General features: G+C 37.8%; 1 protein-coding gene across 4 annotated transcripts in view; it reads left to right on the top strand.

Annotated features, from left to right (window-relative positions):
• Window positions 1-16,287, top strand: part of SLC25A13 (solute carrier family 25 member 13) — a 96,647-nt gene that overhangs the window by 12,762 nt on the left and 67,598 nt on the right. For all 4 annotated transcript variants that reach the window (XM_021538375.4, XM_021538374.4, XM_021538373.4 and 1 more), the window contains 2 exons: window positions 10,352-10,405; window positions 14,911-15,053. In XM_021538375.4, coding sequence (XP_021394050.1) covers window positions 10,352-10,405; window positions 14,911-15,053 — 197 coding nt within the window. The remainder of the gene's footprint in view (window positions 1-10,351; window positions 10,406-14,910; window positions 15,054-16,287) is intronic.

The following is a 16,287-nucleotide window of genomic DNA, read 5'->3' as shown; positions in this document are numbered from 1 at the left end:
ACTGTGTCTGCCTGATTCCTTCTCTCAGCCCATTGTGCAGTCTGACTCTGACTAGAGAAATCTTCATGTGTTTAGGAGAAGAAATTTTTGAATAATTTCACATTTCCATTAAAATAGTTTTTGTCACTGACATCAAGTCAGCCTTCCTCCTTCCTGTCACTTCACCTGTCTAAGACTGCTTGCCATTGTGTGTCAGTCTAACTGGAAACTACTTTTTAAAGATCATGAATTAGTCCCATGTTGATGCTGTTCAAAAGGAAGAAAAACATGGCAACAACAAACTTTATACAACTGCTTTTACTCTGTTCACAGACCTAGATCAGTCACTTGGTTTGAATCTTTGCTGTTAAGACTAACTGGTGTGAAGCAGCAGGTTCAGTCTTTTCTGCATTGTGAAGGTTATACTACAGGAGTTTTGAGCCTCTTTTGTCTCCATAAAGAAAAGAGTGGTGTAAAACTCTTAATGACTTTAAAACTCTTGGAATTTTTCCATTACATGAAACCTATAGATTCAGTATCTCAGGTATGAGAATAGCCCAGACCAGAATACTTAATTCTCAAGTGTGCAAGCATTCAAATCTTATATAGTTGAAATAGCACTTAATAGTTCCTTATTCTGTGTGCCTTTGACAAGTTGATAATAAATCAGCTTTTCCCCCTTTTCCTGTAGATGTGTGGTGAGTGAAAGAAGGGAGCACTGAACTCTTGAAAATGATGGAAATATCTTAGCAAAATATGTACAGAAACGCTGCCAGATACACTTGTTTTCTTCCAGTGTTTTTAGGAAGTTTTGTACGGAATGTGTGCCTACAATTCTTTTGTGCCTTTGAAAACCTGGGGCTTTGTGTTGTGTATGACCCACAATTTGATCAAACAAAGGTGTATATAATGCAAACTAGTGTGAGATCTCCTGACTCTTCTGTTCACTGCAGATTTTCTGGGGTAGTACAAGTTGTGAAAGCTGTGATGTGTAATCACTGATTGATCACCCAGCATTTTTTTGAGGTAAAGCATTAAATTTTTGTGTTTCGAAGTGCTGGATCAACTGGTCAGAAAGAGTTTTTTTGAATTCTGCTACAGTTTTTCAGTTGGGGCTAAAATGTAGGATACTATGGGATGGCAGACACGCTGTTCTGAATTCATTTGGTGATGTCAGGGTGCTGACATCAACCTAAGTGTCCAAGGAATGAAATGGAAGAGCTCCTGGTTACTGGGAGAATAAAAGAAAAGTGATAGGTCTTCTCTAGTGTCTTAAACACTGCTCTGTGTTTGTTAAGCTGGTATTTTTAGAGTTTAGTTTGACTGCAATTCCCTCAAAGCAAATATAAGTCCATTCCTTGGAAAAAAAAGGTTTGGTATTGTTTTCTCCTCTGCTAAAAATGCTTTCCTGAAAGCAATTTTAATGATTTTGCCTTTAAATTCCCATCTTTAAATCAAAATGTTCAGTTTGACATCATCATCATTATTTCCACTGCAACCAAGTGATCTCACAAAAACATTCAGCGGGCAATGCAGCAGAAGTAAATTTAATGTTTTAATGAAACAGTTACTGGTTTATGCAAATATCTATGATGAAACAGACTCAGAGATGAGAAGCCAAAATCATTCAAGCTAAAATCAGAATAGTTTGTAATTAAAATGCTGAAAATGTTTCCACAGTTTCCTAAGGAGATGAGAAGATTTTAATTATTGTTGTCAGGTATCTTACAACTTAGGTGAATTATGGAGAGTTATTGTGAACTCTTTAACAATTTTGACTGAGGTGTGGCAAGTCAGTGGCAGATAAACCCTTAGGATTACAGTGGCAGCATTGCATAAAAAATACAGGTCTTCACTGGTTTATTTTATATTCCCACATGAAACTGCAAATTATTTCCAAGTACCCTCTTTAATAGCTTCACTTTTCAGTTCAGATCTTTAGCAGGAATGAAGGTCACACAACCAGAATGTCCTGTGGCAGCTGTGTAATCTGCTAATATTTAAACATCAAGCAGTTGTTTGTTGTTAATATTGAAGATAAGAATTGTGAAATAAAATGTTAAACTGCCTTTACTTTGTACTCCCTGTCTTCAGGGAGATTATGTAATAAATTTAAACGAAAACCCATATGGTACTAGTTGAACGAACAGTGATACCCTTGTTTACAGGCAAAAGGGAGTGTGTTTGCAAACACATTTTTTGGCATATGTATTTTCAGATGACAGGTAAAAATCATTAAGAGAGAGAGATATTTTGTTAATGTGAAGGTCTGGGTTTTCCATAGTCAGAGGCTTATGAACATGTTTATGTGGGAAAGGTGGATAGTTACTGTGACTCAGCTTTCACAGACCATGGCCGTGCTTCCCATGATCCAGTATGCCACTGTGTTGAGTACTGTAGGGATAGAAAAAAAGAAAAATAAATGACATACTTTTTGTGTTTCAAGTAGGAAAGTGTTACCTTTTGCCCAAGTATGTTCTGGAATGCTCCTGTTATTTTTGTTAGCTATGGGGAAGAGTTCCTGACCACAGGATTTTAGTTTTTCTTTGAGTCTCACCATTTATAGCCTTTTAATAATTTTACTTGATGTGTGTAATGTTGTTTCCCTTGTGCAGATGTCATTTGTTCTTTTCTGAGACCTGTGGTGTTAAATGGCCTTTTGTCTTGTCACCTACCCATTGCTTCATTCTGGTTAAAATACATATTCTGTGCTAATAACATTGAGTGCACGTAAGATTCATGCTGCCCTAATAGTCTGCCATTTTCTCTTATAATTTTTGAATGATAACATGTAATTCAGTTTTCTTCACTGTCTGCTTTCTTCAGAAACTGCTTTCAATCCTGCAGTCGTTACACGAGAGAATTTTCCTATCCTTTGCTTCTTTGGGTGAGATGAATGTTTTTCTGCTAGATGTAAGCCTCTAGAAGACAAATTGCTGGAACTGGGATGACTGCTTTTGAAAGATGAACATGAGGCAATTGATGTCTTCAGCTTATGGTCAATGCACTGGTTGTACATTAGCATTATTGTTGTAACAAAGCATGCCCTGGGAGAATCAAAAGGGAAAGTCCGTAATCTGGGCTGAAGTAGCCACCAAGTATGTTTTATCAGGTTCATAATTCTTAGATAAGACTCTGTTTCTGAAAGGTGTAAGGAAGCAAAGTAGCAGCATTAACATCTATAATCTCATCCATGTGTGATGAGTGGGAGTGGGTATTTTTGAAAAATACCCATGATTGGATAAAAAAGTGTCACTTGACCATTCTCAGCAGCTCCTTTGAAAATAAACTTTTTTATTGAAAGACCCTGATATATCTTATGTAGAATTATTTCATTCTTCAAGTGAGTGGTGAGCTCTGGTTTGCTGAGATACACAGGAACATTTAATGTTGCGTAATGGCCATCACAACGTGGTTCACTTGTGTATCTTTGGATCACTGTCCTGAGTAAAAATGTGTTGTAGAAGAGCTATGAGATAATAGGAAATATTACTGAGGGAGAAGTTACAGTCACAATACAGTAGTACTTTATGATGGATATATAGTGATTGGACAACTGGGCTTTTTCTGATAGTAGCAAGTGAAAGAAATTTCTGTTTTTAACAAAGTTTTGGTTTTAAGGTTCAGTTTCTTACTGTGGTGTAGTGTATCAATTTTGTTGCCGGAATGATAGCATTTGTATCCTTGTCCTAGTCTGGAGACTGACTCCAAATAGTCCTGTTTGTTCCTAACTCCGTTTTCTGATAAGTGCTTAAAGTTTGGAGTGGTTTGTGTTGGCCATAGTATGGTGCTTTTTCCTTTAGTTAAATGATTTTGCTAAGCAATGGCAATGCCTAGCTATTTTTACCTTTGTATTGGAGTAGTTTTATTGTCCTTCTGTTTTCCAGGTTTTTAAGTACAAAAATTGTACAAGTACATACTATAAAGATATTTTCACATAGCATCGATTAGCTGATCTTAGAAATTGTAGCAGTTTTTCTTTAGATATGTACTACTCCCACCTTGGTTTCTGTACTTACTTGGAAGTATTGGACAAACTGGACAAGGATTTTCCTGTGTGTATGTAATCAGTAACTGTGTTGGTCCCTGATGAGTTTGTGTGCAAAAATACCATGGTTCATTGGGAGTCTCCTTGTGTGAGACCCATCTTATGAACAAGCCATCTGCATCTGCTCTGGGACTTTGAAAGTAGGATCAAAGCTAGAAGGTTAATTGCACAATAAAGTAGGTTTGTTAGCTTTGATGCACTTGGGGGAAGCGAGGCTTCCACCTCCCGTGGTGCAGAAGACTGGGAATTGCCCAGAGATTTAAAATTATGATGAAGTGAAGATGGATGTGAATAGTTTTGCTTGAGATATGCTGTCTTTGTTAGCTAATAAATTAGTTCTGCTTCACCAATGTGTGGGGTAGACTCGGCAAAACTGCCTAGTTTGAATAGTGCTTATTCTGCATCTCTTCATGCTCAACCAGTCTGTAGGATACGAAAAGATCCTACAGAAGATTGCTAATTATTGTCAATAGCATTAATTTATCTTAGCTTCACCAGGTGTTATTAGACAAATTAATACAGTAACTGCTGCTTAGTGTAGGGTTAGACTTTTGCAAAGTGTAGTTGAAGTGTTTGTGAGGATCAGAACTTTGATCAGATCTTTGGAAAAGAAAGGTTTTTGTCTCAAGGCTGATTGTGCTTAGACTGATCAGGCTGGATGTACCTACCTGCTTGGTAGTTATCAGCTTCTCTTGCAGTTCTTCTTACCCTAAGCCTTTGGGCAGATATGCCAAATGCTATCTGAACTGTATTTTCGAGGATAAATACTTGGTTTATTGTTAAGAAGGTCTCTTGAGAAGGTTTTTGATCTGTGTTCAGTGCCAGCTGTCCTTGCAGCTGTCTGATTCTCTGCTCGGTGAACTAGTCCACATCTTGCTTGAAATCTTCCTTATAATGTCAAGTTCTACGTAGTTCACTTGCACTGTAGATCACAGTCAAGTTCTTTTACTGTAGAATGAATGGCAGTTCTTTTGCTGGGGTGATAATATGCATGTTGGACTAAGAGAAAACACTTATTGAGGCAGCTGAAACAGGAGACATTGTCCTGCACAGATGCTGCACAGAACACTTGTAACTTAGGATATGGGTATGATGATGGAAAGCAACCAAGGAGAATGGCTAGATTAGAAGAATGAGTATATATTTTTATGGTAGTATTAGCCTAAATATGGAAGAAAGATGATTCTCATCTACATGAACAGGTTAGTTGTATTAAAATAAAAGCTGGAGTGTTGTCTTAGCATAATACTTAAACAGTATTAATGGGTTTCTGGTCTGAATTCAGACTTGGCCAGTAACTGTGCTCTAACTGGTTTCCGATATTCCAGTCAGTCATTTAAACAAGAATGTAAGGTCAAACCCCAGTTTGATCTCCTTTGGAGTTGCACATTTGAAGTGTATATGTATACTTTTAGCCAGAAGGAAACATTATGATGATCTAATCTGACCTCTTACATAAACTGGGCCACATGTGTTTGAGTCTTACAGGTGGACTCAATAACTTGTGATGAAACTAAAGAATACCCCTACAAGACATAAGGTTTCAATTTTAATTTGAGGTCTTTTAGTGGTATGAAGTACATTGCATTCTTTAGTTGTGTTTAAGAATGGATGAACTTCTGAAAAATAATCTTAATCTCAACACAAGTTACAAGAGCTTGTGGTCATTGTTGAGCCTTTCATCAGACATCTTTTCTTTGTATGTGTCTGTAGATGGTGTTCTCTAAAACTAAACAGAGTGAGCTCACCATTGTCAGTCCTGCCACAGCTCTGGCTCTCTGCTTGGAGAAGGACAGCTGTTCAGCATCTTACCTGCTTAGTGTCAGGAGGTTTTAAAGATACTAAGGTGTAGGAGGGCAACCTTACCTCTTTTTCCTTCACATCTGAGTTGTATTTGGACTAAACTAAAAGAAAGAAAGGGTATGAGGTGTTTATCTCTTTATCTTTGGTTAGGACTTGCTGTTGTTGCAATAAACTTTCTGGAATATTGTAGCAATTCCCAAGTATTCCTGGATCATAATCACCTTTCTTCTCTGATAGACTGTGGCTATCAAAGTGATCTTTGCCGTAAAGGTGAGATGAGGAGATATTATTTTTTTGCCATTGGTACAATTTTCCTACTGCTCTTTTCCTTTTTTGCCCATCCATGTTGTTGTTCTTTACTGGATGGAGCACGCTATGTTATTAGTCTTTCTGTGTCTTTTGATACCATGCAATCTTTCACAACCCGTTTCTTCTACCTTGTGTATGCAAATATATTAATACAGTTGGTTGGGAATGTAATATAATCTTTGAGTCTCAGTGGATTATGTTTTCTTGTGTTGTACAGTGTTGAAACTCAAAATGTCCCTCAAGACATTTTTACTCAAAATGTCCCTCAAGACATTTTTGGAGGTTCCAGGCCCTGGTCAGAGGCATTTGCGACCCTGGCAGGCAGCTGGAAACAGCTGTGATTTTGAGTTTGAGCCATGGAATGAGTTACCAACTTTGAAGGTGGAACAAGCAGTCACAAAAGTTTAGATATTATAGTAGAAGTAGTTACAAAGTAGAGGGGAGAACTTTTTAGTATTGCACAGGGGGGGTTTAACGCCTGTACAGGGGGTTTTTTACTTTGTACATGGGGGTCAGAGGTTTTGAGATGGAAGAATGTAGGCCGGTCCTGTTCCTCCTCTTTCTTCTTCCTTACCTCCATGTTCTTGATGATGTTGGCACTTATGGATTGGTTTAGAGTAGAAAAGCACCATTTAATATAGGTATAGGTATTGGGGAAAAACTGTAAACATGTATCACGTAATGTATCATATAAAAGATAGCAGCAGCCCTGGGCGGGGGAGAGAAGAAGAAGACAGCAGATAGAGAGGGTGTCAGGGGTGTGTGTGCCTCTGCCTGAGCTGCTGAGCAAACTGCAGCAGCCTGAGAAGACAATCTTTTAGATAGCTTACAATAAACTGCCTTGAGACCGAACAACAAGAGGCTGCTGAGCCTTTCTTTGGAAGCACGGGTTGGAGGAGAGACTTTACCACCACACGGAACCCCTGAACCAGGCCGGGGTTCCGACAGTACAGTAATATTTTAATGGAAAAATTCTGCATTTAATTTTGAGTATTGAAATTAGACTGAAAATGCATGTCTCTGTAAATTGAGCATAAGTCAATAAGGAGAATAAAGGTCTGCTGGAGAAAATGGGCTGAAATTAAGGTCAAGGTGCAAGGGAGTCTAAACATATGACGAGCTCCAGCATGCAAATCAGTCTGTGTTACTATCACAGAGCTTTCCCTTTCTCTGTGCACCCTTGGTTGAGTGTTACTGCTAATGGGAGGGATTCAGCATTTGCAAGTGCAGTTCTTATATTGCCTGTTCTGTCTCATTCTTCATATATATTATAATGCACGTGTACACACAGTATGTTGCTAAAGACTTTCAGTTGTATACCTTAGGAATGAAAATCCCTGCTGGTATTTTCTATACATTATCCCAGTCTTCCCTGTAGAGTGTTCTAACTTGATTATAATCCTGCACTTCGGTTGATGTACTCTGTTGTCTCCTGGGTTTTTTAATAATAAATATTGTTTGTTGGAGGGTTTTCTTCACTGAACTTTACTTAATAGAAGTTGCTGTTTTATTTTAAGTGTGTCTGTTACATAGTATTTCTTTGTAAAGAGCAGTGACAAAATTATTTCACTCAGATCTCCTTTGTCAAATGCCTTCTCATGCCACCTTAGAGGTATTAGGCCTGCCAGCTCATAGCTGGTTTTATCTTTATGGAGAAAAGATGGACAAGTCTTTCCAGTAACAAAACTTAATCACCTGAACCCAGTTATGTGAGAGTCAGCAATATCACCTGAGCTGACTGATGGAGAAACAGCTTTCATCTGTGGGTCACTTTTCATCAAGCATGCTACCTGTCAGCTTGCAGTCTTGTTGGCATCAGGTTACTTAGCCTTTCAACTGTTGACATAAGAATTTACAGAATGGTATGGAAAGTAATATTTTGCCCTTTTCTAGAGTGGGAATCTTCTAGTAACACCTGTCATCAGGATCAGTTTTTATGGCTGTGTATGCAGCTTCACCCTTGCCTGTAGCTGGGTATGGATGAAAGTATGGATGAAAGCCTGAATGAAATACTTCCCTTAGCCACTGGTATGGCTGCATTAGCATCAGTCTTCCTGAAGTTCTCATGTAATATAATAGAGGGTCTTTTCTTCCAGTTGGGATCAGATACACCTTTCAGAAAGCACATTAGTAGATGGATGCACCAATTAACATGGTGTTAACTGTGCCTTTCCTGTATGCTGGGGAATGGAAGAATGAGGAAGTAGACTGTGGAAAATGGGGAAAAGTTGTGGTATGCAGCCACTGCTTGGGCTGTTAGTCTGCAGTTCTTCTGTGCATTCATTGACCTAACCAACTTCAACCTATCTTTCAGTATTGAGAGTAAAAAACCCCACTCAAATTCTCCTGTAATCAAAAGGGGGCTGAAAACTGGTGGCTGACCTGTGAGCACATCTCCCAAGTTTCTCAGAATTGTTAATAGCAATGAAACGAAAGGAAAATAGTGTCAGTTCATGTATCTTTTCCTTTCTTTTCTCCCTTGGTTTCTTTAGGCTTAGCTTTCTCTGACAGTATAAAATTTGAATTTTAAGACAGATAAAATATGATACTGATTTATATTTGCTGGCTAAAGATGTTTGAAGTGTCTTTGCTTCTATAGTGGCAAGGTTCTGGATTGAAGCAGCATATAAATACTGCTATTTTTTTCTTTCTACAGAGTTCCTAAGTGCTCTAGACTATCAGATTTTTACAGACAGGGGTTAAATTAAATCTCTGCTCACAGTGATTACATTTAGGACAGCTTGCATTTTAGAAAACATAAATTTTTATATTCTTAGCTTCACAATTACACTTTGATTTTTTGCAATACTTTCCCATAGATTTCTGTGTAGACATAGGATTGGGACTCCAGCTGTGGACTTTGTCAGTTGACCATAGGTGTGGTTTTTCCCTTTTAAAGAACTTCTAGAATTTTATAAGAAATCTTAATCATAATTTTTTCTTAAAATACTCTGGGTTTTGGTTTGGTTTTTGGGGTTTTTTGCATGTTTTTGTGGGGTTTTTTGTTGTCTTTTTTTAGTTTTTAAATGAACCATCTAGGGTGAGGACAAACTTATTGAAATTCATCATTAAGTGTACATGTGAGGATATAATGCTGTTGTACAGACTTACACAGACTCCTTCCATTTTCTGCAGTAGGCCAGTATGCTTCTAGAAGTGCATTGTAGTCACATTTGCCTTTACAGTCTACCATTGCTATAAAGAGTTAGGAAAGGAAATAGTGTTCTATTGATAACATTTCTGATGTTTGATTCTTAAGTGAGAGTAAGATTGTGTGTCTTGTCCTTTGGCTGTTCCCTGTCACATATTTTTTGAAAATCTGTTTTGCTTGCAAAGGATTTGTTTTTTAAAATTTGGAATAGATTGATGTTCTGAATTGACTTGTCAGATGAGAGTTATTATGTTAGCAAGCAAGATTTATCAAGGTATCCGAAAGAAGGAAAGGGGAGCTATAGAGGCACAGACTGAGGGGACACATCCACTTACTGCCAAAAGCAGCAAAAGGATTGTATGGTATATCAACCAGGATAATACTGATGGACTTACTCCTTAATGGGTTGACTATTTTTTGATTCAGTATTTTGAAAAAAAATCTATTTTGGACTTGTGGCGATAAATATAACTTAGATTTTGGTTTGAACTTGCTAATTTGATCTGCAGAAAAATCTAGATACTGTAGATACTGCTTTCTGAATTAATCTCTTTAAAAAGATCTACACTGTAAGTTTATAATGGTGTAATAAACCAAATAGTTACATTGAAATTCAGTTTTTTTATGGAGCCACTTTCTTGAACAAATTTGTGAGTCATTCTTGCCATTTATCACTTATGGGCTGTGTATGGTACTCTGAAATCTTTAGGTGAAAGGTGCTGTAAGTGTAAAAATCTGTGGTAAAGAGAGTATAATGCTGAATCCCAGCAGAGAGGTATGCTATAGAGATGTGATTCTTGAATGTCTTTATGACTTGTTAATGTGTGCTTGTTTAAGAGTTGCAGGATTGCATAACAAAAGCAGAACAAAAAATGTTGAATAGCCTTATGTAAGTGTGAGATGGATAAAATGAGCATGGCCAACTAAAACAGTGCCTAATTTATCCAAGGTGAACATTTATTTTCATCACTCATTCTGTTGTTTGTGTTCTTGTTTTGAAATGACACTTTGACACCTTTTGTGTAAGCTATGCATATTAATGTAATTGTATTTACTTGTAGGTGGCTCTAACCAAAAGAGCTGATCCAGCTGAGTTGAAAACAATATTTTTGAAGGTATGTGTAAAGTAAATATTTTACTCTCTCTGCTTAATTTTTTCATATCTTTTGCTCTATTATTGCAGCATACAACTCTTGATAGTTTTTTCCAACCATTAATCATTCACCGTATTATTACCATGTTAGACTTAAATACCATTATCAGAATTGAACAATGCTCACCAAGAAGTCAGACATATTCCTGAGTGATTATTGTATTGACTCAGAAGAAGTATTGCTACCTTAGAAAAAACCCACATTGTTCAGAGAATGTGGTAGGAGTTTCATTATTGTTCTTACATGTGGTAAAATGTTCATGTAGACACCTTACTGTTAGATAATTTGGTAAACTTTCTTCTTCCATCTTTGCCATCATTTTTTCCTTAGGGTTATCACTGCTTCTGTTATTTGTAGAAATGTTGGGAAGATCACCTTGTGAAGTGCTGGCCATATTTATTATTTAATTGAAATTCCTTCTTTCTTGGCCTGCTGTGGAAAGCATGCAAGTAAAGACTCACATACTTGCTTACATACTTGAGAGAAATGTGCTTTAGTGTTTTGCTGAAAATTGGGAGGTGATTCTCCAACCCTGCTCTGTTCTTGTGAGACCCCACCTGCAGTGCTGCATCCAGCTCTGAGATTCCCAACATAAGAAGGATGTGAACCTGTTGGAGCTAGTCCAGAGGAGCATTGCAAAGATCGAGTGCTGGAGCACCTTTGCTATGAAGACAGACTGAAAACTGAGATTGTTCAGCCTGGAGAAGGGATGGCTCTAGGGAGATTTTGCTGCAGCCTACCAGTACCACAAGGGAGCCCACAAATAATCTGGGGAGGGACATTTCACAAGAACATGTAGTGATGGGACAAGGGGGAATGACTTTAAACTGAAAGAGAGTAGGTTTAGGTTAAGGAAGTAAGGAAGAGGTTGGTAAATCCCCAGAATAGCTTGCCCAGAGAAGTTGTGAATGCCCCATCCCTGGAAGTGTTCAAGGCCAGGTTGAATGAGGCTTTGAGTAACCTGGTCTAATGGGACATGTATGTGCCTATGGCAGGGAGGTTGGAACTAGATGATCTTTAAAGTCCTTTCCAACCCAAACTATGCAGTGATTTTTTGAAACTGGCTTTCTTTGGCCCATTTCCTAAATTTAAATAACTATGTCTAACCTTCCTAAGATTCATTAGTCCACTATCTGGGTAGGTTTGGTATTCTGGTATAAAAAAAAAAAAGAGTAGAAAAATTCGTGGTTCTGAAGAATAAGTATGAGGTAAGATGCCACAGTACTATTAGGGAGCTGTTGTATCTGAATTATTTCTATAGAGGTGTTGAAGGCTTGAGACAGCTCATACCTTTCCAGTTTCTTCCCTCCATCTTTGCTCTCCAGCATCATGCCCCACTCTCCATGTAGTTCTTGGTATTTTTTCCATTGTCCCTTGTGAGCTATTATTAACAATATGTGTAGGTGTCACAATGTATATTGCCTGTATTTATAGTTTTATTGTATACTGTCAGTATTTATAGCTCTGAAATGAGATTTTCAGTTGAAAAAGTCAGGATTTAACTTCTTAAGTCCTGGAACTTGTATCTATCAAGAGAGCAAAAAGACTCTTGCAAAAGAGGGAGTTATGTGGTTTACAGAGGAACATACTTGACGAGCAGGAGCACAGCAGCAGAAAATGCAGACAGGGAGTAGACCACTGACCTGAGAAGATAGTAGCATTGGAAAGAAAATAAACACTCTAGAGAGAAGCCCAGTTCCTTCTCAGCTATGAGGTAATCCTCAACTGGAGAGTGGGGAAGTTGGTTAGTTGGTTTGCTGAGAACAGTGTGAAAATAGTTTCCTACCTGCCCATGGATATTCATCTCCCTTACATATCTGAAGGTGTTAGCTCTCTCAACCTTCTGATTTGGTGGATTGAATGGGTTGTAATTTAGCACACTAAATGCCACCCCTGACTTATTTTTCTTCCTGTTTTGCTTTTCCTTCCACTAAACAGAAGGGATCCCAGTAATGAAGTATGAGCTAAATGTTTTGTTCAGTGTAATACAGGATTGTCATGCTGCTTATTCCCAAGAAGGAAAAACGATGAGTAAATGTGCTATGTTGTTTCATGGTCTACAGATGAGTGATGCCCAGAGTGTTCATTAAGCTTCTCCAGACTATTTTAAGTGGTGAAGCCAATACAGTTACTTCTGCAGATTGTGGAATGTTCATTTACAAAATAATTTGACAACTATTCTTTCCTACTTCAATTAAGAATTAAAAAATATGATTGCCATTTAGGAATGGTACCCACAGTGTAGAAATAAATGTGAAATTATCAGTTTAAATACAGTGGATTGCCGTAAACTTTTAGCATATTTAGTATGTCAAATCCCCAATAGAATGTTTGAAAATCTTACTTAAAATGGGGTTAAACTTGTTATTGCTTGACTATATAAAATGTGTGTAAATAAGTTACCAAGAAGCCATTAAGTACTATGTATAATTGTCAAAGGGGGGGAAATAAAATTGTAAAGAGCCAATTTTTAAATTTTGCTCCTCCAAAACAAATAGAATTGATGTTTTTGCTTTTTATTATGATAATTTCCAAGAGTACTTCTTCTAAGTCTTCTAACATAACCTCTAAGAGATTAGATTTTAGTCAAAGTGATCAAGCTGACATTTTTCAAGGTCATTTTCTATATGTAGTATAGAGTACGTGATTGGATTTCAAATACACTTGAGTAAATCACAATGACAAGAAACAGGGAGACACTGAAACCTTGTGCTGTTTTCTGTTATTGAGTGCCCTAGCAGGGGGTTAGCCTGGATGAAAAAAAGAAATGTAGAAGCATAGGCTGTCTGACTTATTTGATTTGTTTCTCAATAGCAGCTGTGTTAAAAGTTTCTGAGGCTGGGATTCTGAAGGATTCTGTCTTTCTGCAAATGATTACATTGAAATCAATTGATCTGTTAGTTCTTATAAAAGTATACAATTCAAAATTCCTTGCAGTGTAGCAGCTAGACAGCATGTGTTATTGAAACAGGAATCCTTTAGCACTAACCAATATATAGATGCCAAAGCGAGTTATGTTTTATTTGGCTTGCTTCTCTGAAGCCTTGTTTCTTGAAGATATTGCTGTACCTGAAAATGGTATTTCTATAGCACTAGAAGAAAATAATCTACCTACTGTAACACTTTGGCATCCCTCTGAGAGTTATATGCCTACAGCAGGTATAACGGTACGCTGCAGGCACCAATATGAAATGAAAACTGGCAGTTTTCGTCCCTTAGCAGAGCCATAGGAACATGAAATATAATGTGTGTCTGAAGTACACTACAAAATAGCAATAGGCATCTAATTTATTTATTACTTGGGGGTGGATAATGCTCTGTGGGGAGATGCAATGATAGTTTATCATCCTACCTTGCCTTAAAAAATTAAAAAAGAGAAATTAGTGGTTTTTTTCTGTTCTCAGTGTACATTTGTTATCCCAACATAGACCTGTTTCCCTTAAAGCTAACACATGGTTCTACAGATCTTGCCTGGGATTTCTTTTCCTCTTAATGATTGTCGTTATCCTTTTTCTTTTCTTAAAATACAGTCTTCAGGGTTGATTTCAATTTTGACCTTCTTCAGAAAATGAGGACTTTAAAATTTGATGGCTGACCTAGCAATGAGGTGTTAACAAAGGGAATTTTATTTATTTATTTAGATATTATCTTCAAAAATGTTAATATTGCTTTTGTTTGTAACGTATTACTGGAGGCCTATATGCTTGGGTCTGTAAATAGCTGTAAATAGCTAGTAACTCTTGTGTAAAGCAGGGATAATGTATGGCAGGTGTTAGGTGTTAGAATTCTTTTCTTATTTCTGCAGTGTGCCGAACTGTCAAAGTTCATGTTTTGCTGTTAACATTTTTCTGCAAATTATGTTCTTTGACCTCCTTTCAGTGCTTCAGCCAAGGAGAAGTATCTAGCTTCTTTCCTTAAGGAGAAATCTCCATGGCTGGAGGGGCTGCAGTAGAGTTCTTCAAAACAGCACCCCCAGGTGGACATTCCTGCGGGATCATTTGCTCCACTGGCATTTTGCGGGTGTCACCAACCCTGCCTTCTCATCCTGAAGTAGAATGGCTAAGAGAGGAGCCATTTCACATAAACAAGAAGTGCTGCAGTATCCTACAGCTGTCAGAGTTTCAGTGGGCCTGAGATGCTACATATGTGCTTGCAAATGTACTTGTGCTTCTAATTCGGAAACATATTTGGTGCTATGGAGCATGACTAGACCACTATGGAGAAATTGTTGGCATCATAATCCAAAAACTGTATGTCTGTCATTGGTAGTCTGGGTAACTGAGCCTTCAGCTGCTTAAGTACTCGCCTCTTACTCTTTCCTGTTTGGGTGTAGTATATAGGTTCACTGGAGCAGAGCTGTCATCTGCTGTAACAGAGGCCTGCTCATGATTGGAAACTATGGGTGGTGGTAATAAATGCCTGGAGAAGGATGTGTTGAACCACTAAATATTGTATTCATTTAACAGTATGCAAGTGTGGAGAAGAATGGAGAATTCTTCATGTCTCCTAATGACTTTGTCACACGGTACTTGAAGATAATTGGAGATGGTTTGCCTAATGCAAGCACTGTACAGCTCCTTGCAGGTGTGGTGGATCAGACAAAAGATGGGTAAGTGTTTTTTTGTGGTTTTTGTTTGGGGGATGGGGGGAATTTGTAATTGATTGATTTAATTTTTTTCTTTTTCTGTTACTCATTTAAAAAATACAAAATAATTTTTTCAAACAGTCTGATCCTTGAGGGGTGGGCATTGTTTTGTATTGTTTTCCCCTGCAGATCCATAAAGGAATACAGTATATTTTAAGTGAAAAGAGTAGAAATATTGTTTTCAACTGCACTTAACATTTAGTGGTGCAAACAATTTTCTGTCTACTATGTATTTTTAATTCATGGAACCTTTAATGTTTGTCGGCTGGCTCCCCTAGGTCCTGCTTTTCTTTCCTTCCCTGAGTCTTTCTGTCTCTGTTTACTTTATGTATCTGTCACAAACACATTCAAATAGAAATCCAAAATAAGTTTAGATGGTGTAGGAAGAGATCCTAGAAAAAAGTGCCCCTGCTTCGTTTTGCCATGGCACTGTTAAAGGTTTTTGCCGCTGTGTTTTTCCTTCAAGGGGGAGGAGGAGCGCCTGAGGTATTTAGGGAGCCACTCTGCAATCTTGGGAAGACAGCAGTGAAGTTGGTTGCACATGGTTTGCATTTGAAAGGCCGACTTTGCCAATAGGCAATATTAGCTACCCTTCCATCTTCCTTCCCCCTAGTTTAATGAAATCCCAACATTTGCTTTTGGTACTTACCCAGGCAAGCTGTCTCTTCACCCATATGAATTGTTCAACCCTCCCTTTAAAGTATCTTTAGAGAAACTTGAGAATAATTAGCTATGGACTTAAAAGTGTGTAGTTGTGGCATTTTTAGAAACCAGAAAACTTCAGGCATGACTCATATCAGTGGTTGCAGAGAGTAAAATGTGAGATAAACAAAGCATGACTAGAGAATGCAGTCTCCTTAGGGAACAGATGCAGGCATAACTGAGTTTTGCAGTCCTTTCTGTGCCCTCTTTTCTGCTCAGCCAGTCTCATGTATTTGGCAGCTGAGCACCTTGAACCTTGCAGATGAGTTAATGTGATGATTGCTGCCCCAGTAAAAGAATTCTGTAAAAGGTTATGTTGGTAACATTGATGGCATCAAGAAAGCCATAGCTTCAGACAGTGTTTGACTGAAAATGTTAAACATTTCTCAGATTTCTTCCCTTGGTTTGACGCCTGCAAAAACAACATTTTCCAAATTACATGGCTTCAAATCCGTTTTGTAATAAGAAGATTGAGAACATAATCCATACCTTGTGA

Source organism: Lonchura striata, chromosome 2 (assembly GCF_050655825.1).
Source record: "Lonchura striata isolate lonStrDom1 chromosome 2, ASM5065582v1, whole genome shotgun sequence".
Lineage (NCBI taxonomy): Eukaryota > Metazoa > Chordata > Aves > Passeriformes > Estrildidae > Lonchura > Lonchura striata.
The sequence above is the reverse complement of the archived record's forward strand: the minus strand, read 5'-3'. Positions and strand labels throughout refer to the sequence as shown.